The sequence below is a fragment of the Pteronotus mesoamericanus genome, unplaced genomic scaffold (assembly GCF_021234165.1).
Source record: "Pteronotus mesoamericanus isolate MK-2021 breed Mesoamerican mustached bat unplaced genomic scaffold, CSHL_Meso_final scaffold_128, whole genome shotgun sequence".
Lineage (NCBI taxonomy): Eukaryota > Metazoa > Chordata > Mammalia > Chiroptera > Mormoopidae > Pteronotus > Pteronotus mesoamericanus.
Genome location: NW_026555305.1, coordinates 1,582,694 through 1,607,074, shown reverse-complemented (window position 1 = coordinate 1,607,074; position 24,381 = coordinate 1,582,694). Strand labels below are relative to the sequence as shown.

At 40.6% G+C, this 24,381-nt stretch overlaps 1 protein-coding gene across 1 annotated transcript; it reads left to right on the top strand.

The window, feature by feature from the left end:
- Positions 1 to 16,954: 16,954 nt before the first annotated feature.
- On the top strand, positions 16,955 to 24,381 carry ZNF470 (zinc finger protein 470). Its single transcript, XM_054588262.1, has 4 exons — positions 16,955 to 17,014; positions 20,407 to 20,533; positions 20,704 to 20,799; positions 22,385 to 24,381. The coding sequence occupies exons 1-4, from the start codon at positions 16,955 to 16,957 to the stop codon at positions 24,265 to 24,267; spliced, it is 2,166 nt and encodes a 721-aa protein (XP_054444237.1). The 3' UTR covers positions 24,268 to 24,381.

The following is a 24,381-nucleotide window of genomic DNA, read 5'->3' as shown; positions in this document are numbered from 1 at the left end:
AACATGATGTGACATGACCTATCAACATTATAAATATGCATTTTTCTTGAAACAGTAATTCTAGACCTAGGAATTCCATTGGAATAAATAGGTAGATCTAAATGACATTTTATTGCAGCATTGTTTTAATTATGACAAGTAGGATTTCAGTGTCCTGCCAAGTTGTGATTATTCAACACTGTATTGTCCAGTCAGTAGAAGGAGAGTAAGTTCTATGTGTGCTTCTCTGGAGAGGTTTCCATCCACAATATATTCAATGAAATACGTGTGATCTGCACAAACTTATTTGTAATATGATCTTGTAGTCATAGCATCAAAGTTAATATTGAATATATATATCTTTGCATGTATATACAACTGCATGTTTGTATATATATTTTTCAGTGTATATATTGAAATTTGTTTTTGTCTTTAACACACTTGATTGACACTTTCACTTTCTTCTGTGTTGTTCTGGTAAACTGCCAGTCAAAAGGCTTCAATTAAGGCAATCAGATTTTCCATTCTTTGTGTTTTGACTGCAGACCTGAGGACAGGAGTAAGGTCAATATTTGGCTTTATGTGTGGCCTGAAGGGATGCTTTCTTTCCGTCAGTATTCATTTTGATTGGTTGAGGCCCTTACTGGTACCTGCTGTTAACTATATGAAACATCACTCCTGGACCAGGAGTAGTTGTAATTGAGTCATCCTTGGGCAGCAGCCTAAAGATTTCTCCCTCTCTGCCTATCACTCTGATCCATTAAAATGATTTCTGCTTTCTCACATCCTAGTTTTGTTCTTTTCTTTAAACCTGCAAGGCACCTGGTATTCTTCCAATATTTAGCTTCTAATTCTGACTTGAGTTATCTTTCAACCAAAGAAAGCTACCCTGTATAGGAAGTGGTACTAGAGAATGATCATCGGACTATAGAGAAGCAGAGTGTTAAGGACTGATTTTTGGACGAGCTAGATCAAAACACAGACCTGGAGTCCTGTTTTGTACTAGGGAAAGGTATTCATGATACAGCAGGTCATAAGCCCATTTTGCATAAGGGGCTAGATAGCTCTTACGACATGCTAGTTCCAAAGTGTTTGTGATGCTTCTTTCCAGTGAAATTAGATAATTACAAGTAGAAGGCCTCTCGGAATTCTGACTTTAAGCAAGACATTGAAATTGGAGCCTTTTTATTAGTTCGTTGGGAATCATCTTACCACTTCTAATCACGGTGCTGCCATTGGTGGAAGCCAGATGCAGCAGTAGATCCAGGCAGTTGCTGAGCTATGTTACTTGACTGGATTCCCAACCTTGCCACTCCTCTTAAGTGAAACTGAAGTGTTGGGAAAGGTGGAAATGGGGTTGCCACAAAGGATTCATGCATCTTAGAAAGTTTTGGCTCCTTCAAACCTTAAGAAACCTCCCTACCAATTCTTTCCATACCTTCTTTGTGACAGGAAACATAATTTTTGAGTCTGCTCTTCTAGTCCCACCATTATTGCTTGGTGGGTAATCAGCATCTGAATCTAAGATGACCTATAGTTTGAAAGAAAGATAGGGAGGGATTAATCTCATCCAGAAATATTTGTTATCCTCTACTAATTTTACCATCAAAAATTTAGGAAATGTATTTAGATGGTTAAGAATTGATTTGCGTAATATATAAGGACCAGAGTTTATAATGCTGGATTGGATCGTTTATATTCATGCCCCTAACACATCTTTTGCAAGGATCCCATTTTGGGCCCAGTATCCTTTCCATGTTCTTTTGAAATGAAAAAAACCACCAACATCTTAAAGTTTTTCTTATGCCTTGTCATCTAGGTACTGGGTCTTCTCATGAGAACGATTGCATTTGAAAAGGGTATTGAACTCTCGCATCTGTAATAGCTTAATTACAGGGAAACAGTTAACCATGAGAGCAGAGTGAAATGGTTCTAATAAACCTTGTAACTCCAAGAATGTTGTGATACCTGATATTTCCACTGCACTTAATAATTGATCTTTATGGTTGAGACTGCACTGGGGTTTTCATTAAAAACACTCCATGATGTGGTGTTCAAGTCCCACATCCACTTGAGTCCAAAGAGAGGGGACTGAGTACTCTCGAATGATTGTAATAAAATCACTATGAATGTTTCCACTTGAATTCCTAAAAGATTTTAGTTTCTGTTATGCAGAGTGAGGGTTTATGGGGGGATTTTTATTTAAGGTAGGTTACAGCAGGTCCAGTGGCCACAAGTCCATACTGTGGTTATTTTCCAAGATCCTGAGTATGTATTGGTTAATGATGTCTGTGAAAGGACTAGATGACCACCAAAAGTCTGTGCTTTCTGTTGTCTGGAATGGATTCTGGAATGTGGAATGCCCAGGTACATCCTACACTCCTCAGCCACTATTCCATTTAGTTGTGGCCATTAAGTTAATTTTCTTCAGTGTGGTTTGAATACAAGTGATGTATGTCACTTAGGGCTTGGTTATTAAAAAGAGCATGTACTGTCCAGCGGGAAGAAGAAGACCTAATTGTATGGAATGGTGAAGCAGCAAGATGGAAGAACTCTGGGCCCTGAGTCACCCAGGAATACTAGCAATGGGTCATTATGTGAGTGAAAAATAAATTTATATATGCTACGGTAATGACAGTTGGGTTTTAATCATAATACCAGCTACTGTAATTCTGTTCAGCATGGTACTTTTGACTGCAGGTAGAGTCCCTATTTTATCAATAACTCACTGAATCAGAGCAAGCTGTGATAGTATGTTATTGTGCAAAAATTACTCTCAAGTTTAGTGGCTTAAAACAAACATACATTGTTTTACAATTTCTTTGGGTAAGGAATCCATAAGTGGCTTAGCGGGGCACCTCTGACTCCCACAGTCTCTTAGGAGTCTGTGGTTATCTGAAGACTGTACTTGAGGAGCATGATATTCCAAACTCATTTAAACTGTTGGCTGGCCTCAAGTCCTCACTGACTCTTGGCTGGACACATCAGTTCCTTTCCACATGGGCAACTTGCAACATGACAGCTGGCTTCCTTGAAAGTGGGCAGGCCAGAGAAGGTACCCAAGATGGGCACTAGAATCTTTTTGTAAACTTATATTACAATGGACATCTCCTGGTCTTTGTATTTGGTAAATTAGAAGTGGGTCACTAGACCCAGCTCACTTCCAAGGGGAATGAATTATGAAAGGGTATCAATAACAGGAGGCGAGAATCATTGAAGTAACCATCTTAATGGCTACGTACCACAGTCTGTCATTTGTGGTAGGTAGCCATTTAGTAATATGTGTCCCTTCCACATGCAAAATACACTCACCTGCTCTAAGGCCTCCCAAAGTCTCCTCTCAGCATCAGGTCAAAGCCAATAACCTTTTCAATTAAATCAGGTCCAGGTGCTTATGAAGCATATAAGGTTTATTAAATACAGTTCTTCTTGATCTGCAGACCTTCGAAAGTAAGACATTGTCTGCTGCCCCTTCCCCCAGCCAAGAGAGTGAGGTCACTCGTACATAGCAATTCTGAAATCTGGCCAGAAAAATGTTCAGAAATTCTTGATTATATCCCATGGCCTAGGAATAATTCTCTGCCCTCTGGACTCTTCATGCTGCCATGAGTTGGCAGCTCAATCATTTCCTAATCTTGCTTACTGGCATTTGAATTTTGGGAATCCAGTGGTCTCTTAATTTTGTACCATCTCTGTCCTTGTTGCTCCAAGTTGGCTGTGCATGTGCTGAGCTAATTCTCTTGGAAACTGTGGATTTCATGTGAATCTCATTGAGAAAAAATTCCTAGAGGCCTCATCATGTAGATCAGAGTATTTCTAAGGGTCCCCTTACACTCTTTCCAGAGCCTTTGTGTGTCTAAATAGTACTCTGAAATACCAACTTTGATCTTTCTAAGGTTCTAACAAAAGATTTTATAGTTACATTCTTAGTTTTTTCTCTAGACCAGTTCCTAGCAGTACCGTGGATTTTGTCTTTGCCTAGAAGCCATTTATTGATTATAGCATTATCTGCCATCAATGGAGGCTATGGATTTTCAAAACCATCAAGCCCTGGCTTGTGAACAGTCTTTCCCTCAATTTTTCTCTCTCCTTTTGCATGTTTTTATAAACAGCAAGGAAAAAAACAAGCAGAAATCTTCAATACATTGTTGAAAGTCTCCTTAGCTAGATGACTCAGTTCTACTTCCCACATTAACTGCAAATAATAAGGTGGCTAAACTTTCTGCCACTACCTAACAAGAACCCTCGGTACTCTAATTTCTAAGACTTTTTCTCACCGTTCTTTAAGCCTTCATCAGGACTTAAATTCCAAAATTTCTGGCTAATCCCTTATATACACAAGTACATAACTCCAAGCATTCAAGCTAATGCTCAAAGAACTAAGTATTGGCTTCAGCTGCCACCTAACTCAGGAGCGAGTTTGGAGGTTGAGTTCAACCAAGTTCAACTTTTATTAAACAAAAGTCATCACTCTTCACAGGAACGTAACAATCTTTCTACATGTATTAATTTTTCATGACATCTGTGCAATAAAAAAATGTTAAATATATGAAAAAACAAACCATAAGCCACATACAAGAGAAAAAGCAACAGGTCAATCCTGAGACAACCAGATATAGGTGTTAGTAAACAAGACTGTTAAATCCCCAATTATAATTTTAAAGGATATAAAGGAAAGTGTGGGACTAGTGAATGGGCAGATAGGGTTTTCTGCCAATGAATAAAAATATTTTGGATATGGGATTTCTAAAAATGAGAGATACAGCATCTGGATGTAAATATTAACTGGGTAGTTTTAACAGCAAAACGGAGGTGGCAGAAAGAGTCAATGAGGTTGGAAGAAGTACATTAAAATATAGAGAAGAAAGGATTGAAAGAAAATGAATAGTGCTTCAGTGACTTGTGTGATAATATCAAAAGTTCTAACAAATAGAATTTTAAAAAGAGATGAAATAGAAAATACGCTTGAATAATGTTCAGCAGTTCCCTAAATTTGGTGAAAGATACATATTTCCCCATTCAAAAATGTCATAAAACCCCCAAAACAAGATAAATACAATGAAAACAACAGCTGAGCATTTCATTATTAATTTGCTGAAACCCAAAGATAAAAGGAAAACCTGGGAAGTAGCCAAACAAAATGACACATTACAGGCAGGAACACTGATATGAATAATGACTGGCTTTTCATAATCAGAAACATAGGCCAGGGGACAATTGGGAGAGAAAAAAGAAAGGAAACCTTTCAACCTAGAATTTCATATCTAGAGAAAATGTCCTTCAAAAATGGAGGTGGTGTATACTTTTTTATATAAACAAAGGCCATGAAGTTATTGCTAGCAAATCTACATGACATGAATAAAGGAAGTTTGTTCAGGCTTGAAGTAAATACTTGAGATAACTTGGATCTTCAAGAAGGAATGAAGAGCACCAGAAGTGGTAAATATGTAGGTAAAAATTTTAAAACCTAGCATTCTCAATTTTTACCAACTGTTCAAAACATGATTGTTACAGTAAAAATTATAACAGTGTTGTGGAGTTTATAGTGTGTATAAATGTAATATGTATATATCATCAGTGATAGGTACATAAGTAGAAATATATGTTTGAATTCCTTATATTTATCAAGAAAGGGTACAGTATTAACTTCAGGTACATTGAAAAGTTAGGGAGGTATAATTCCTTGAACAACCGTTAAAATATACTGAAGATAGCATAAATGTAAAATATATTAAATGCAAAGAATTATATCTAAAAATCAGTTATCCCTGCTGGTGTAGCTCAGTGGATTGGGCATTGTCCTGTGAACCAGAAGGTTGCTGGTTTGATTCCCAGTCAGGGCGCATGCCTGGGTCCCTTTGTGGGGGCCTGCCAATCAATGTTCCTCTTATACATCGGTGTTTATCTCCCTTCTCTTTCTAGAAATAAAATCTTCAAAAAAATAAAAATAAATTAAAATGAAGTTCTAAAAAATACTAGTTCAAAAGAAGTCAGGAAAGGAGAGCAAGGGCAGCTAAAGCAGAAAGTTAAGAAAACAGCAAAATGATAAACCTAAGTCCAACCATATCAATAATTACATTAAATGTAGATGGATTAAATACTCTGATTTAAAGATTGTTAAAATGGATTTAAAAATAATGAGAATTAAGAAATACTAAAAATCGGATAATAAAATAGTACATGGCTGAAATTCTAAGAAAATGAAATTTTGAATACATTTATCATGAAATTAGGTCAGTAACAAAGTATGTATTTAAGTAAAGAAATGTGTTAAAGAGCAGTTGGATATAGACAAGAAAAAATGAGTGAAGTGCAAAAAGACAACAGAACCTGAAACTCCATCTTTTCTTTTTTTTTTTTTTAAGAGTTTATTTATTTAGAGAGAGGGGATGAGAGGGAGAGAAACATCAGTGTGTGAAGATACATTGATCAGTTGCCTCTTGCACTCCCTCAGCCAGAGGGACCTGGCCTGCAACACAGGCCTGTGCCCTGACTGGGAATCCAACCAGTGACCTTTCAGTTCACAGACCGGCGCTGAGTCCACTGAGCCACACCAGCCGGGGCTTCATCTTTGAGAAGGTTTTTAAAATACCAAGTCTTTGATGAGAGAGAGCAAGAGAGAGAGATTTTCTAACCAGCTAGGCAACAAAAGGTGAAAGACAGAAGAATGCAGAAGAGAAAAACAATAACTTTAGACACAATAGATAAACAACCAAATGTATATCTAATTGAAGGTGATAACTTTTTTGAAAAATATAAAATTGCACAGGGAAATACACAGAATAATTCAAGGCATAGAATGTCAGGTGCCAGTCATTCTAGAAGAATACTGTTGAGAGAAATGGCTTTAAATGTGAGCTCTACCAAAATACCAAGAAATGCTTTATTCTTTACATAAGCTATTCCAAAAAAATAGGAAAAAAGTAAATGTTGCCCAGTTTATTTTATGAGTCATGTAATCTTGGTTCCAAAACAATACAAGAACAATATAAGATAATGGAAGAGCGCATTTCTCTTAGGAAGATAGATGCTAAAAATTTAAATAAAGTATTAACTAACTGTATTAACAGGTTTTTTTTAAAATTTTACTTATTTTTAGAGCGAGGGGAAGTGAGGGAGAGAAACATCAATGTGACTAGAAGAAACATTGATTGGATGGTTTGCTGTTGTACGCCCCCAGTTGGGAACCTGGCCTGCAACCCAGGCATGTGCCCTGACTAGGAATCAAACCAGCAACCTTTCAGTTCGCAGGCTGGCACTAAACCCATTGAGCCACACCAGCCAGGGCTGTCACCGGTTTCTTTAAAATAAGTATATGATGATCAAATAGTGCTTTTTCACAACAAGCAAGGATGGCTTAATATTAGGAAATCCCTTAGTCTTTCATCACATTAATAGAAGAAAGGAGAAAAATCATATGATTACTTTAATGTGTCAGTTAAGTAAACTACAGAAAAACGTACTTAATAGTACAATGTTCACTAAGAACAATGGTATTGCATGCTTTGACATTGATACTAAGAATAAGACAGGTAAATCTAGTGTTGCTATTCTTCTTTGACATAGTACTGGGGTTCCAGTCATCTTCTAGAAAGTAAAGGACTTAAGTGATGTACTAACAGGAAGAGACTAGATAGAACTGTCATTAGTAGATGATGTAAATGTCTATCTATGAAAACCAATTAAACCTGTAAGAGTTTGCAGGATTGACAGTTAACTTACATAATTAGTATTTTGTTTCTCCCTCTATGCTATCTTTGGTTTTAATTGAGAATTTTATATTGTTTCTTTTTCCTCTCAGATGTTTTGTTCCTCTAGCTTGCTTCAAAATTTTTGTCCTTGATTTTCTCTGTCTTGCATATGATATGCCTTGGGGGGGGGGCGGGGGTGTGTGTGTGTGTGTGTGTGTGTGTGTGTGTGTGTGTATTGTGTGTGTATTTGTCTTGCTTGGTATTCTCTGTGCCTCCTGGATCTGTGGTTTTGTGTCTGTCGTTAACCTTGGAAAATTCTCAGCCATTAGTATGAATATTCTGCTGCTTTCGTTTTCTGGTATTCCAGTTATGCATATGTTATACTTTCTGTAATTGTTTCACAGTTCTTGGATATCCTGAGGCATTTTTGGTTTTTATGCCTTTTTTCTCTCTTCATTTCAGTTTGGGAATTTTCTATTGACATATCTTTGAACTCATTAATTTTTTAAAAGATTTTATTTATTTGTTTAAAGAAAGGGGGGGGGGGAGAGGGAGAGAAACATCCGTGTAAGAGAGAAACATTGATCCGTTGCCTCTTGAATGCACCCTGACTGGGGACTAAATCTGCAACCCAGACATATGCCCTGACTGGGAATTGAACTGGTGACCTTTTGCTTTGCAGGACAATGCCTATCCAACTGAGCTACACCAGTCAGGGCCAACTCATTATTTTCTCACCTGCGTCCAGTCCTCTAATGGGGCCATCAAAGGTGTTGCTTATTTCTGTCACAGTACTTTAAATGTCTAGCATATTATTTTGATACATATGAGTTTCCATCTCTCTGCTTACATTATTCATCTGTTCTTACATGTTATCTACTTTTTTCATTAGTGGCTTTCATATATTTTTAATCATAGTTCTTTTAAATTCCTGGTATGGAAAGTCCAAAGTCTCTGTCATATCTGAGTCTGTTTCTGATGCTTGCTTTGTTTCTTCATACTGTGTTTTTTTTCCTGTGAATGCCTTGTAATTTTTTGTTGATAGTTGGACTTACGTTCTAGGTTATAGAAACAAAGGTAATTGGAATTTTAGTGTGCAGTTTTATGTTCATCTGGATAGGAGCTGAGCCGTGTTTAATAGTTGATGTAGCTGTAGGAACCAAAGGCTTTGGTTTCTCCTACTTTCTTTGCTTTTCTTTCTTCTTCCCATTGTGCTTGAATTTCCCAACAACTCCTTCTTAAAAAGAATCTCTGTGTGTGTCTTGCTGCTTGTTGTAATCCACTGTTACTATACTGAAGCCCCATTGGTGTGGCAGTAAAGCATTGGGAAAGGAAAGCATTCTATAATTTTATGATTAAATCTCAGTTGGTCAGGGGGCTTGAGTCCTTGGGCTGTGACCTTCACTGTGCTTCTGAGCCCTGACTGAGACAGGAAGGCTAGGGGGGCTGGAGCTGTCCAACTGGCGCTCTGCTTGGTCTGAAAAGGCTCTGGTTTTCCTTGGAGTTCAGGGATCTGTTAGGGAGAATGCTCTGAGGTATGTCAAAGTGTTTACTTTCCAAAAGATGCTTCCCCACACATGTACTCTGATTTCTAGCTTGAGAGCTTGGTGGAGTTTCTGGAGGTGAAGTCCATGCATTTGTGGGGTCTCCCAGGAGTTTTTAAGTCCCAATCAAGTCCACACTAAACCTCCAACACTTCGTCAAAATTGCCCATTAAGAATTTGTACAGTTTTTGGCTCCAGCAGCTTCTGCTTCAGGTAGGCTGATACTTGGTGTGATTTTTCTGTATTCCCCTAACTTTCCAAATTTTCAGGTGGTGATTTCCTTTGTGTCCTCAATTCTCTGACAGATTTTTTTTTAAAGTTTTTGATTTTCAGTTTGTTGGATGTGTTTCTGGCTGTGAAGATGTGAGTGAAGGTCTCCAAAGTCTTTATATGTTAGTTCTAAAATAGGAAGTATCAGTATTGTTTTTATCCAACTCAAGTAACCAACCACAAAATGTTATAAACACTTTAATTCCTTAGAGATGACATCTTCACAGCTAGACTTAGCTTCATTATGGAGTCCATGAAGTCTGAGGGAAATTGGATCCTGGAAAGCTGGAGTCAGATGTGGCTGTGGGGCTTTGAGTAATTGGTTGTGTCTAAGAGAGTACCTTAATATTTAGGTGATATGTGGTGGATCAGTCTCTAGCTGTGTCATGATGAGATTGCTAATGCTAAATTAAGTAATTTTTTAAACCGTTAATTTTTTTTAACTGAGTATTATGTGTGCCACATAAAGACATTTTGGTCAGCGATAGACCCCATATTCAATGTGGTCCCATAAAATTATAATAGAGGTAAAAAATTTCTATTGCCTAGTGATATAATACAACGCGTAGCTCATGTGTTTATAGTGATACTGGTGTAAACAAATGTACTGCATTGCCATTCCTATAACATATAACACATACCATTAAACATATTAAATGATACTTGATAATGACAATAAATATGCTGTATTATGCTGGAGCAGCCTCATACATCTCATGTTTACTATAGCTCTTGATTGCATCATTTTCTCTTGTGCTTGACTTAATCTTGTGTTCTGTTCATCATAGCCCCTAAGTGTACAAAATCCACTGCTAACATTGCCATTAAGAGGCCACGTCAAGCAATTGACCTGGAAACGAAGTTAAAAGTGATTAAGGACTACGAAAGTGGAAAGTCAGTGATGGTTCTTGCTCGTCAGTCTGGCATGTCTCATTCCACCATAGCTATGATCTTGAAAAACAAGGACAGAGTGATGGAAGCTGTTAAAGGATCTGCTTCATTGAAGACAACGAAAGTAACAAAAATTCGAGAAGGGCCCATATCAATCATGGAGAAACTTCTCATGACCTGGATTGAAGACCAGACTCAGAAGTGTATCCCCCTCAGCACCATGACAATCAAGACCAAAGCAAAAAGTTTGTTTGCGATGTTGAAAGAAAGGGCTGGGCCTGACTACAGTGTTGAATTCACTGCCAGCTCAGGCTGGTTTAAACGGTTCAAGAACCGTTGTTCCTTACATAACATGAAAATGAGTCGTGAGCCTGCCAGTGCCGACGTAAAGGCAGCTGAGGAATTTTTAGAAACTCTAGATAAGCTGATTGTGGAGGAAAATTACTTGCCAGAGCAAATATTCAATATGGATGAAACTTCACTATTCTGGAAATGGATGCCTGAAAGGACTTCTATCCACAAGAAGGCCAAGTCAACACCAGGTTTTAAGGCTTTTAGGGTCAGGTTAACAGTCTTGCTTGGGGGCTATATGTTGCAGGCTATAAACTGAAACCCTTTGTGATCTGGCACAATGAGAATCCCAGGGCCTTCAAGCAGATCAGTAAGCACACGTTGCCAGTGTACTATAGAGGCAATAAGAAGACATGGATGACCCAGCTGCTCTTCCAAGATGCTCTCCTGAATTGCTATGCCAGCGAAATGGAGATGTACTGTTTGGAAAATGACAAAACTTTCAAAATTTTGCTTATTATTGATAATGCTCCTGGACACCCTCCTTTTATTGGTGATCTTCATTCCACTATCAAAGTGGTGTTTCTACCTCCAAATACTACCTCTTTAATCCAACCAATGGAACAAGGTGTTTTAGCAGCTTTTAAGGCCTATTACCTGAGGAGGACCTTTGCCCAGGCTATTGCTGCAGTTGAGGAAGACACTGAGAAGACACTGCTGCAATTCTGGAAGGATTACAACATCTATGACTGCTTCAAGAACCTTGCCTTGGCTTGGAACGATGTCACCAGGGAGTGTATGAGTGGCATCTGGAAGCAGACACTCAAGAGGTTTGTCCAGGATTTCAAAGGATTTGACAAGGAGGAGGAAGTTGCAAAAATCAGTAGGGCTGTGGTTGAGGTGTTAAACCACTTTAACCTGGGTGTGGATGAGGACTCCATGAGGAGCTCCTAGACATGGTTCCTGAGGAATTGACTAATGAGTTGTTGGAACTAGAACAGGAACATATAGCTGAAGAAAAGGCAAGAGAAAAGGAAACTGCCGAAGAAAAAGAACTTCCAGGAAAATTCACAGTGAAAGGTTTAGCAGGAGCTTTTGCAGACCTCAGCAACCTCCTTAAAAGATTTGAAAACATGGACCCCAACACTGAAAGGTTTTCATCAATAGAGAGGAATGTTCGTTGTGCATTATCTGCTTACAAACAAATCTATGATGAAATAAAGAGATCAAACCACTATGGACATATTTCTGAAAAGAGTGACACCTCCTCAAGAAAAGCCTCAGGCAGGTTCTACAGGAAGCATTCCAGAAGAAGGCATTGTTGTCATAGGAGACGAGAGCTCCATGTGTTTATTGCCCTTGAAGACCTTTCAGTGGGATGAGATGTCTGGCAGAAGACAGTGATATTGCTGATCCTGGCCTTGGGTAGGCCTAAGTTGATGTGTTTCTGTCTTAATTTTTAACAAAAATGTTCTTGAAATAAATGCAAAAATATTTTAATAGGAAAAAGCTTATAAGAATGTAAAGAAAGAAAATATTTTTCTACAGCTGTGCAGTGTGTGTTTTAAGCTAAGTGTTATTACAAAAGAGTGGTAAAGTTTTTTAAAAATTAAGTTTATACAAGAAAGTCAAGCTAAGGTAAGATTAAGTTATTCTTGAAGATAGAAAAGTATTTTTTAAAAATTTAGGGTAGCCTAACTGTACAATAATGTCCTGGACCTTCACATTGATCACCATTCACTCACTCTCTCAAGGGCAACTTCCAGTCTTGCAAGCTCCATTTATGGTAAATGCCCTATACAGTGCACCATTTTTAATATTTTATACAGTATTTTCGCTGTATCTTTTCTATGTTTAACTATACAAATGTTTAGCCTGGTGTTAGGTTGCCTGCAGTATTCAGCAGGGTAACATGCTGTGCAGGCTTGTAGTCTAGGAGCAACAGGCTATACTGCAGCCCAGGTGTGTAGTAGGCTAGACATCTAGGTTTGTGTAAGTGCCTCCATGATCACTTAATGAAGAAATCGAGGAGGGACACATTTCTCTGAGGTCTCCGTGGTTAACCAACACATGGCAAACGCTTCTTTAGTTGGTGGGAACACAAGCTTAAACAAGACGTCCAGCCGGGAGGGACAAAGTGGGCACCAGGAGTACTTACTAGCAAGGGAGAATTGATTGACAGGTAACCCACACGCACTCCGGAAGTCACACATCACAAGTGCACAAAACAGCAGGCAAAGTCCAAATCACTCTTCCTATCCTGGAGGCTCCAGCCCTTGACCGCCCCTCCCGAGTCTGCCTCTGTCCCTGGCTTTCCCGGTCCAAGGCACCTTTGAACTGGGAGCCTGACCGGGCTCCCAGAAGCCCCCGCGCTCTGCTGGCATTGCGGAGGGGGCCTGTACTTCTGGGACCCAGGGTCGGGACCGAGGGGCCTCAGGGCGGCTCTGTTACCCACGAGGAGTCACTTGTAATGGACTGACGGCAGTGATCACCCGACTGGGAGGGAAACTGTGCTCTGCAGCTTCCTCGCTGGCCTGCAGAACGTCCCTACGGCTTTCAAGGGGGCGTTATTGCGTGAGGGCACGCCCACTTCCGGTGAGAGGTTGACGTGTTAGAGCGAATCCGTGGGGTTCCAAGGAGAGAGCGGGAGGGGTGGCGGGCGTGATAGACGGCAGTGCGTGGCGTGTGCCGTGTGCGTGGGGGTGCGAAGGGGCGTGTGTTCAACCGTAGGAGGATGCGACAGGTGGGGAGGGTGGGGGTGTACGTTTCTGCGTCGGTGGCCGCCGTCACAGTAGCTCGTGAGGGATGGTGGGCGTTGGCGTGAGGGTTTGAGGAGGCTGTGAGCTGGAGCCCTGCGGAGGAGACCACCCTCCTCAGACCCAGCCGCCCGGGAGCCGGCGTGGGCCAAACCTCGGGGTGCGGGGCAGGGTCCAGACCGGGCGAGCAGACACCTAGCAGCGTCCCCTTGGCGACGTCCTGACTGAGTGCTGAGGTAAGAGTGACAGGTGGCTTCGGGATGCGCTGTGCCTGGGGGCCCAAGTATTCGTGCTGGGTGTCGGAGTGGCTGAATTGAGGGAGGGATGTTGACTTGCCCAGTGTCACCTAACCGGACACACCCCTCCCCGGTTTGTGGGCCTCGCCAAGGACCTGGGTGGAGAGCGTCCCCTCTTCAGGGAGTACTTCAGTATTCATGTGTCAGTCCTCTTGTGCCATGTGTCACTGTTGGGTGGGACTCGGGATGAGGCGAGGTTTGGCTCAGTCACCTTCCAGGACATGAACAAAAATATTTCAGTTCCTCCCACTCATCTGTCTGTGCCCCCCCCGCCCCCCCCCGCAGTGAGTACACAGAAAGGAGAAGAAGTTCTGCTCTCCCTGCGGGTGGCCCAGTTGGTCAGACTCCGGTCCTGTACAACAGAATGTTGCGGGTTCCAACCCTGGTCAGGGCACGTATGTGAGGCAGCCAGTCGATGCTTTTCACTCTCTCCCCAACCCCTGCCTCCTCCTTCCTTTCTCTCTCAAATCAATAAACATATTTTTTTTAATTAAAAAAAAAAAGTGCTGCCCATAGTCCTGTTCTCTGTTTCTTTCACAGCATGCAGTCACAGTTGCTAATGGTTACGACCCGCTTACTGTGGGCCAGACACAGTTCTGAGACTTTTGGGAGCGTGAACACCAAACCTCAGAACACTGGGATGTGGGAACTACCTTGTCTCCTCCTCACAGATGAGGAAGCTGAAGCACAGAGAGGACAAATAATCACTAGAAAGAGGAGTCAGAATTCACACCCAGGACACACTGACTGCATACACCCCACTCTATACTGGCTCTCACGTAATCTCCTCCACAGGGGCTCACGGTAGGTTACTTTAACCGCTTGTGACCATTGAAAGCCTACTCTGAGAGGCTTAAATAACTTCAAATGTTCCGATCCCAAAAACCTCCACATTTTTTTCTTTCTCTTTTTTTTTTTTTTTGAGAGAAACAGACTTGTTCTTACACTTTATTTATATTTTAACCCTTACTCGAGGATATGTTTATTAATTTTTTGGAGAGAGAGGGAAACATGAATGTGAGAAAGAAACATCAATCAATTGCCTCCCATACATGCCCTGACTGGGGGTTGCATCTGAAACCTGGGCATGTGCCCTGACTGGGAATCCAGCCTGCAGACTTTTGATGTATGGGATGATGCTCCAACCAACTGAACCACTCAGCCAGGGCTTTCCACTTATTTATACATTCATTGATTGATTCTTACATGTACCCTAACTAGGAATTGAACCCACAACCTTGGCATATTGGGACATCATTCCAACCAACTGAGCTACCAGGTTGGGCTACTTTTTTTTTTTTCCCTTAAATTTTCTGAACCACTTTCTCTTATGTAAAATGGAGATGATACTGTTATATATGTCATAGGACTGTTAGAAGGATTAAGTAAGCCCATGCCTGTAAACAGGTGGTGTAGTCCCTGCCACATAGTAACTGCTCAATAGATGTCCACTCTTACTGGGTTGGCCAAGAGGTCTGTTACATTTTTTTCCCTACGATGGCTCTATTAGTGCTTAGGTGTCTTTAATTTCATTCGAAATAGTTTTGTTAGATTGTGTTGTGACAGCTGTCATAGTAGCATGCATTTTTTAAAACACTTACCAAAATTGGTGAATTTTTGTGCAGCCATTTTAATATTGAAGATGGAAGAAGACATGCAACATTTTCGGCATGTTATGCTTTCTTATTTCAAAAATGGTAAGCCCTGGCTGGTGTGGTTCAGTGGACTGAGCACTGGCCTGTGAACCACAAGATTGCCTGTTTAATTCCCAGACAGGGCACATGCCTGGGTTGTGGGCCAGGTCCCTGGTTGGGGACATGAAAAAGGCAACCAATCTATATTTCTCTCACACATCTTTGTTTCTCTTCCTCTCTTTCTCCCTCCTTTCCCCTCACTCTAAAACGAAATAAATAACATCTTTCTTAAGAAGGTAAAAATGCAACTAAAACACACCAAAAAATTGTGCATTATATGGAAAAGATTCTGTGACTAAACATGTCAAAAGTGGTTTGCGAAGTGTCTTGGTACTATTGACACTTTGGCCAAATAATTTTTTTTGTGGGGCTGTTGTATGCATTGGAAGATGTTTAGAGCACCCTTAGCCTCTACCTAGTAGAAGTCAATAGTAGATAGATAACATACTCAAAATATCCAAATCAATAGTTATTGGCGAAAATGAAAAATGTGTCTTTTATTTTACAGAAAAAAACAATGGACTTTTTGGCAAACCCAATATTATCATTATAATCATACTTTCAGAAAGCTGTGGAGTTTAGAGAAAAGAAACTACAACTGAGTCAGAACATTTCCTGATAGAGGAAACTTGGCTTAGAGAGCACAAGGGACTTTTTTATGTTTATTCTTTTTAATCCTTTCCTGAGGATATGTTTATTGATTTTAGAGAGAGGGGAAAGGAGACAGAGAGAAACATCAGTGTGAGAGCAAAAAATCAATTGGTTGTCTCTGGTACACGCCCTGATTTGGGGATCGAACCCACAACCTAAGATGTCCCCTAACCAAGAATCGAATCCGCAGTCTTTTGGTGTAATGAACGAAGCTCCAACCAACTGGACCACCCGACCAATGCAGTTCTTTTTAAAAACTTCTGTTTGTTGCAATGCAAAATGAGAACCTGGGTCTGCTTACATTTTTTGGTCCAATGATCTGCAAGCCACATAGATTCTGGGGAAGATGGATTGTTTTTCTAAATCTCATAGAATCTATGGGAATCCTAGCTAGGTAGTTGCACAGGGAGCATATTTCCTCTTGTATTTTGGTGTCTGCTTGAGCAAATAGCTTGGATGATGGAGTCAGGTAAACCTAGGTTGGTGACTGGGCTCCATTATTTATAAGCCATGAAAGTTGTGCAGAAGACTTCGCTTCCCAGAGCTTTCATGTGTGAAATGATAGTATTTCCTATTTTCATTGAAGATTATGAAGGTTAAATCAGAGTATTAATAGATGCAGCCCACCTGATACATCTCTTGTTAACCAGTGGGTGGCTTTGGGAGAGGGAGAAGGCCTGCTCAGCCTGAAAACCCAGAGCACAGCAGAGGACCCCAGCTGTAAATTACAGGACTCCCAGCAAGTGTCTGGTCTGGGGGGTGATTGGGTGGGATTGAGTGAAAACGGAGCTGAAGGGAAGCGTTTCTAGGCTCTGACTCTCAGAGCTGCTCCTTCTCTCACTACTCTTTTTCTCCTTCCCCAGCTCTGCCCTTGCAGGCAAAGCCCTTCAAATGAGGAGCCAGGAAGAGGAGGGGGTGATGGGAATTGAACTTCTTAAAGCCATGGCCCTGGTGAGTTAGTATACCTCTTTCCTCCTTACAATACAGTTTTGCTTTTCAGGATTTGGTAATGTTTCATTCTGAAAATTGTCTCCCTAATAGTCCCACCCTGGGGCCTGGTTTTTATTTTCTCCCTTCCCCATGAGTGGTGTGGTCGCAGGGACAGACTCATGCAGCCCAGTGCTGTCTCAGAGCTTCCTCTTCCGATTTGGTGTTTATTCTTCATTCAAACAATGACCCACCTGAGCCCTTCTCTTGTGCTCAGTCTTTTTGTAAGAAGATGACTATGTACAAGTACAATCCTTTGAGGAAATTTGAGAAGGAACTAGGATCTGCTTAGTTCCTGGCCCTCAGACAGTTTGCCATCTATTGAAGAAACGAAAAGGTAGCAACCTTTTACTTATACAACGTAACTAGTGCTGCACTGGACAGCAGACTTCTTGTGGAGCAGTGGAGAAGGGTCATTAATAGCCAATATAAGCACCTTTGATTGCTTTAGAGAAAAGTGCCCCTTCCTCTGGACTGGTGAAACGCTGTGACAAGCCACAATCCGGCAAGAGGATATCTACTTTATTTTAGCTCCACTTTGCCTCCTTGGGAAGGGGTTGGGAAGACTTGAATCACGGAGGAAGTGGAGATCAAAGATAACCTAGGCCCTGGCCAGTGTGGTTCAGCTGGTTGGAACTTTGTTCCGTAACCAAAAGGTTGTGGGTGTGGTCCCCAGTCTGGGCGCTTACAGGAAGACACCCATCAGTGCTTCTCTCTGGCATCCATGTTTCTCTCTTTCCCTTCCTCTCTCTCTAAAAGCAATGAAGAAAGAAAAAAAAAGTCCTCACTCTGGCTGGTGTGGCTCAGTGGATTGAGTGTAGGTCTGCAAACCAAAGGGTCACTGGTTCAATTCCCACCCAGGGCACATACCTAGGTTGAGGGCCAGGTCCCCAGTAGGAGGCACTTGAGAGGCAACCACACTTTGATGTTTCTCTCCCTCTCTTTTTCCCTCCATTTCCCTCTCTAAAAATAAATAAAATCTCTTCCTAAAAGAAGAAAAAAAATGTCCTCGCATGAGATAAAAAAACTTAGAACAGTAAAAATTGCTTTTATTTTATATCAAAGACACAAGAAGCAACTTACATCAAAGCCAAACACCTTTTCTTACCAGATATAATGCCAAAAACATGTACTACGAAAGGAACTTACTTCTTAGAACATTTGAACATTTTAAACAAAAGCATTATTGTTGTCAGAGGAAAACATTTTAAGAGTGGCAAAGTATGGCCTAAAAGTTAGTAACGTGGACTCTGGAACCACACTACATGGGTTCGAACTCTAGATCCACTATATATTACATATATCACCTTAGTTTCAGTTTCCTCAATCGATAAATGGGAATAACAATAATAGTAGTACTTTATAGGACTGTTATGAAGATTAATGTGTTAATATGTCATAAGTTTGTAAAGAAGTGTCTGGCACCTAATATGCACTATATAAGCATTAGCTGTATATGCTGCTATTTGCTTCCATGCCCATGGTGTGGTTTTTCATACACATATGTATATACATATATACCTATACATATACACACATATAGGCTGAAGAACTACAATATGATGTTTGATGCAGAAGAAGCACTGAACATGAGGATTTTTATTTCCAATGAGATATTAACTTTAAAAATAATCATTTACACTGAATTTGGGTGAGGCCTGGTTCCTGGTGAGATGGACCGAGCACAGTCCACCCCGTCTTTCCCACTGAATGCTGCTGTAGAACCAGAAGAACATGTCTGGAACAGCAGTTTTAGGATCTCTAAAAAGTAAACAGTAGCAACAAATTAGAAGAAAAGCACAAAATACGGGGTACCACCAAACATGTGGTATGTTCACCTTTTTTATCCCCTCCACGTATCTCCTAGCATAAAAGCCAGAAGTGCATATTGGCATGGACAGAAAGAACTACAGGAGAAACCTTTAGGTTCAGGCTCAGGTACTGGAAAAGTGTTCTAATTCTCAGAGAGTGGGGGCAGAAATCCTCCTTTTAAAAAAAAATTTCTCTACCATGGCTGGTGTTTCTCACTGGAGTGAGTGCTGGGCTGCAAGCTGAAAGGTGGCTGGTTCGATTCCTGATCAGGGTACATGCCTGGGTTGCAGGCCAGGTCCCCAATTGGGGGCTTGTGAGAGGCAACTGATTGATGTATTTCTCACACATTGTTGTTTCTCTCCCTCTCTTTCTACCTCCCTTCCACTCTCTGTAAAAATAAACAAAATCTTAAAACAAACAAATAGCTTAAGTTTACTGAACAGAAGAAAATTTGGAACATAGGTGGTCTGGCTTTAGAGACCATGTTTTTAACTGCTGTAGTATTCTGAAATTAGGTAAAAAAGAAGTAAAACTTTCGTTAAAGTATTAAACCAAATGTTTCACCTGTTTTTGGCCTCCTTCTCCTTCCTTACCTTCTCTCCCATCCCTCCTCCATCCAGAGCCTGTTACTTTATTTAATTCTCACAATGCTGCTATGAAGTAGGTACTCAAATTATTTCCATTTTCCAGGTGGATAAACCAAGGCAAGGCATGGGGGACGTAGCTAACTTAGCAGATTACCTAGCAGATTACTAGTCAGTACCAGAGTCTGAATTCAGAGTAGAATAATCTGACCTTTTATTCTTAGATGTTAATATAAGTGAAATAACAAAATAAGGAATGGGATATTTTCCAGCAAACATGGAGTAAGTAGATGGATGACTGGCGTCACTTGCTAGCTGGCTCAAAAATTCAGCCCATGTAAGAAAACACACATTGCTTGGGGTGCCTACCTCATATGATCTCCTGATACTTCTTGGCAGATCATTAAAAAACAACTTTCCAAATGTGCTCTTCTCCTGTAACTCAAATATATTGGCATTTCAAAATAAAAGAATGTTGTTAGGCATTTTCCTTTCATATTTTTTAAGCACACCTTTTAGCACCTGAAGAATACTAAGATTTCTTATAATATGTTGTGTAGATTGAAATCAGGTTCATCACGTCAGCATCCTTCCTTCAGGTGTTTCCAGAGCCCTTTGATTTTTCCACGTAGAAGGGTGATGGAGTTCCTAACATAGATAAAATAATTTAATACTTGAGGATATTGTTTTGAATGTAGTAAACTTTAAAAAAAATAAATGCTTACAAATTTCATAGGATTGTAAATGCCTCTCATATTTTTTATTTTTCCTTAGGCAGAAAAGCTGTCTAGTAACTAACTACCACACCTGGATCAGTTAAACACCACCCCCCCCCCAATGCAAGTACTGACACACATCTTTTTTTCACCACAAGTATGAACAGCATAACCCTTTACCCCAGAGCCAGCTGAGTGGGGACATAAACACTGACTGAGCAATATTATATTTCTGTCATTTCAGGATTTAGTGACTTTCACAGATGTGGCCATAGTCTTCTCCCAAGATGAGTGGGAATGGCTGAATCTTGCACAAAGGATGTTGTACAAGAAGGTGATGTTGGAGAACTACAAGAACCTGGTTTCAGTGGGTAAGAATATCTGCCTCCTTCACCTCCCCGTAGCAGTGTTTCTACTTCAGGCATCTCACATGCCTTTATCAGCATTTTCCTACAACGTCCCTCCTCTCGCAGTCCCATTTGGACTGAGTTATAGTTCTGGAATCACCACAGCATAGCCAATTTTCTTATCTTATATGCAGGTCTTTGCCTGTCTAAACCATATATGATCTTCTTATTGGAACAAGGTAAAGAGCCCTGGGTGAAGAATGGAGAAATGACAGGAGACCCGTGCCTGGGTAAGTACAGGATTACTAGAGCTGGGAAACTAGTCTGAAAATGTTGTTCCCAAGCCTTGGATGGGTAGCTCAGTTGGTTGGAGGGTCGTCCTGTTATGCCAAGGTTGCAAGTTTGATCCTTGGTCAGGGCACATACAAGAAGCAACCAATAAACACATCAATACGTGGAACAACAAATGAATGACAATGTCTATCTGTCTGTCCATGTGTTTCTCAAATCAGTAAGTAAAAAATAATAATAATAAATTTAGCTTTGGCTGGTGTGGCTCAGTGGATTGACTGCCCGCCTGCGAACCAAAAGGTCACTTGTTTGACTCCCAGTCTTGGCACAGGCCTGGGTTGCAGGCCAGGTCCTCAGTTGGGGGCGTGTGAGAGGGAACCAATCGATGTATCTCTCACACATCCATGTTTCTCTACCTCTCTTCCTCCCTCCCTTCCCCTCTCTCTAAAAATAAATAAATAAAATCTTTAAAAATAATAATAAATTTAAAATTGTTTCCACTTTTGGAAAAGACCTCTCAGAATCCTTCCCAAATTGAAACATCTTGTTCTAACTCCATTTTAAAAAGTGGTTTTTCTATTCTTCAACTGGTATGTTGTACCAACTGTATCTTTCCTGAGTTCCTACAAATTCTACAGTCTTGTTTCTGAATTCTGTTCCACTTATGTTGACCTAGTTTTGCTCAAGAACCATATTGTTACAATCATTCTAACTCTCAACATTTCTTAATTCCTTAGACAAATTTGTGTTTAGTTTTTTGAACTTGTTTAAAACTTTTCCACCCTGGCTGGGTGGCACAGTTGGTTGGAGCATTATCCCGAACATCAAAAAGTTGTGTGTTTGATCCCCAGGAAGGGCACATACCTAGGTTTTGGGTTCAATCCCCAGTTGGGGAGCATATAGGAGGCAACCAGTCGATGTTTCTCTCTCACATGGAAGTTTCTTTGTCTCTCTTTCTCTCCCACTCTCTCCCCTCCTCTCTCTCTAAAATCAGTAAAATCTTAAACCTTGGGTGAAGATTGAAAAACAAAAACAAAACTTGGATTAAGTGGATAATATTTTAGGAGATTATAAATGACCACAACTGATACCAGATAAGAGAGAGAATTTCAACAGACCTATTACAACTGAAGAAATGTAGAAAGTTATCTAAGAACTGCCTCCCCAAGAAAAACAACTACTCCAAATAGTTATACAAATAAATACTCTAAAACGTTTAAGGAAAAATGTCATCAATGTTGGTTAAAATGTTTTATAACAGAGAATAAAAAGAGCTTTGAAAAAAATGGATTTATAAAGACAGCATAATTTTTGATACCAAAATAGCACCCAAAAATAAAATTACAGAAAAATCTCAATTACAAATACTAGTATAAAATCTTAAATTAAAATTCATGTTGAAATAATATACTGTAGATAGTGAGGCTTTATTCCAGAAATGTAAATTAGATCGCGTTGCCTAACTTCATCTAAGAGCTGTCCAGAACATTAACTTCTGTGGGCTCAGTAACTGTTTTCCTTTGGGAAGTTTCCATTATTCTAGCATTAAATAAAGAAGGCATTTGCTTTTTTAATATCTTTCAGACTTGGAGTATATGTGGATGACCAAAGAATTATCTCAAAACCAGGATATTTATGAAGAAAAATTATCCCAGGTAATGGTTATGGAAAGAGTTACAAGCTATGATAACCCTGAATGTTCCACATTAGGGGAAAACAGGCAGGGTGAAGACCTGTCTGAGAGGGAGCTGGTAAGTCAGCAGCCACATTTCAGGCAAGAGACAGTTAGTCATATAGGTGCACTTATCAAGAAAAAAGACCACTCTAACAAATCTGGGAAAATTTTTCATCTGAAGACTTTATCTTATATAAAACACATATTCCCCATTGAAGAGAGAATATATAATTTTGACACTGATAAGGAAAGCTTAAAAACACATTCATTTGTCAAAAAACATAAGCAAGTCTATGGAGAAAAGAAACTTCTGAAATGTAAAGACTGTGAGAAAACTTTCAGCAAAATCTCAACCCTTACTCTTCATCAAAGAGTTCATACCGGAGAGAAACCCTATGAATGTATTGAGTGTGGAAAAGCCTTTAGCCAGAGCGCCCACCTTGCTCAGCATCAGAGAATACACACGGGAGAAAAACCCTTCGAATGTACTGAATGTGGGAAGGCCTTCAGCCAGAATGCTCATCTCATCCAACATCAGAGAGTTCACACAGGAGAGAAGCCATACCAATGTCGTCGGTGCACTAAAGCCTTCAGCCAGCTTGCACACCTCGCTCAACATCAGAGGGTCCACACTGGAGAGAAACCCTATGAATGTGTTGAATGTGGGAAGGCCTTTAGTGATTGTTCATCCTTGGCTCACCATCGAAGAATTCACACTGGAAAAAGACCTTATGAGTGTGTGGACTGTGGGAAAGCATTCCGGCAGAATGCTTCTCTCATACGTCATCGGAGGTACTATCACACTGGGGAGAAACCCTTCGACTGTATTGATTGTGGGAAGGCCTTCACAGATCACATAGGACTTATTCAGCATAAGAGGATCCACACTGGAGAGAGACCTTATAAATGCCACGTGTGTGGGAAGGCTTTTAGCCACGGCTCATCCCTAACTGTGCATCAGAGAATTCACACAGGAGAGAAGCCTTATGAATGTGTGCTCTGTGAGAAAGCCTTCAGCCACCGTGGCTCTCTTACTCTACATCAAAGAGTTCACACGGGAGAGAAACCCTATGAGTGCAAGGACTGCGGGAAAGCCTTTCGGCAGAGCACACACCTCGCTCATCATCAGAGAGTTCACACTGGGGAGAAACCTTATGAATGTAAGGAGTGCAGCAAAACCTTCAGCCAGAATGCACACCTCGCACAGCATCAGAAAATACACACTGGAGAGAAACCTTACAAATGTAAGGAGTGCGGTAAGGCCTTCAGTCAAATCGCGCACCTTGTTCAACACCAGCGGGTTCATACTGGTGAGAAGCCTTATGAGTGCGTTGAGTGTGGGAAGGCCTTTGGTGACGGCTCCTATCTTGTTCAACATCAGAGACTCCACACTGGAAAAAGACCATATGAATGCCTTGAATGTGGGAAGGCGTTCAGACAGAGGGCGTCCCTGATTTGTCACCAAAGATGTCATACAGGAGAGAAGCCTTATGAATGTAACGTATGTGGGAAAGCCTTTAGCCATCGTAAATCCCTTACTCTGCATCAAAGAATTCATACAGGAGAGAAACCTTATGAGTGTCAGGAATGCAGCAAAGCCTTCAGCCAGATTGCCCATCTTACGCTGCACCGAAGAATCCATACTGGGGAAAGGCCCTATGAATGTAAAGCATGTGGAAAAGCCTTCAGGCAGAGTGTACATCTAGCTCATCATCAGCGAGTTCACACTGGGGAGCCATCCTCATCCTCAGTTCTTCCCTCCTCCTCACCCCCATACCACCAAGTCCTCTAGAATCCATCCACTTTTCCCCAATCTGGGCCCCATCATCATAGTCCAAGACTTTTGCAATAGCGTTATTGCCATTTTCCTTCTTGCTCCTCTCAAGTGCATAATTTTAACAGTGTA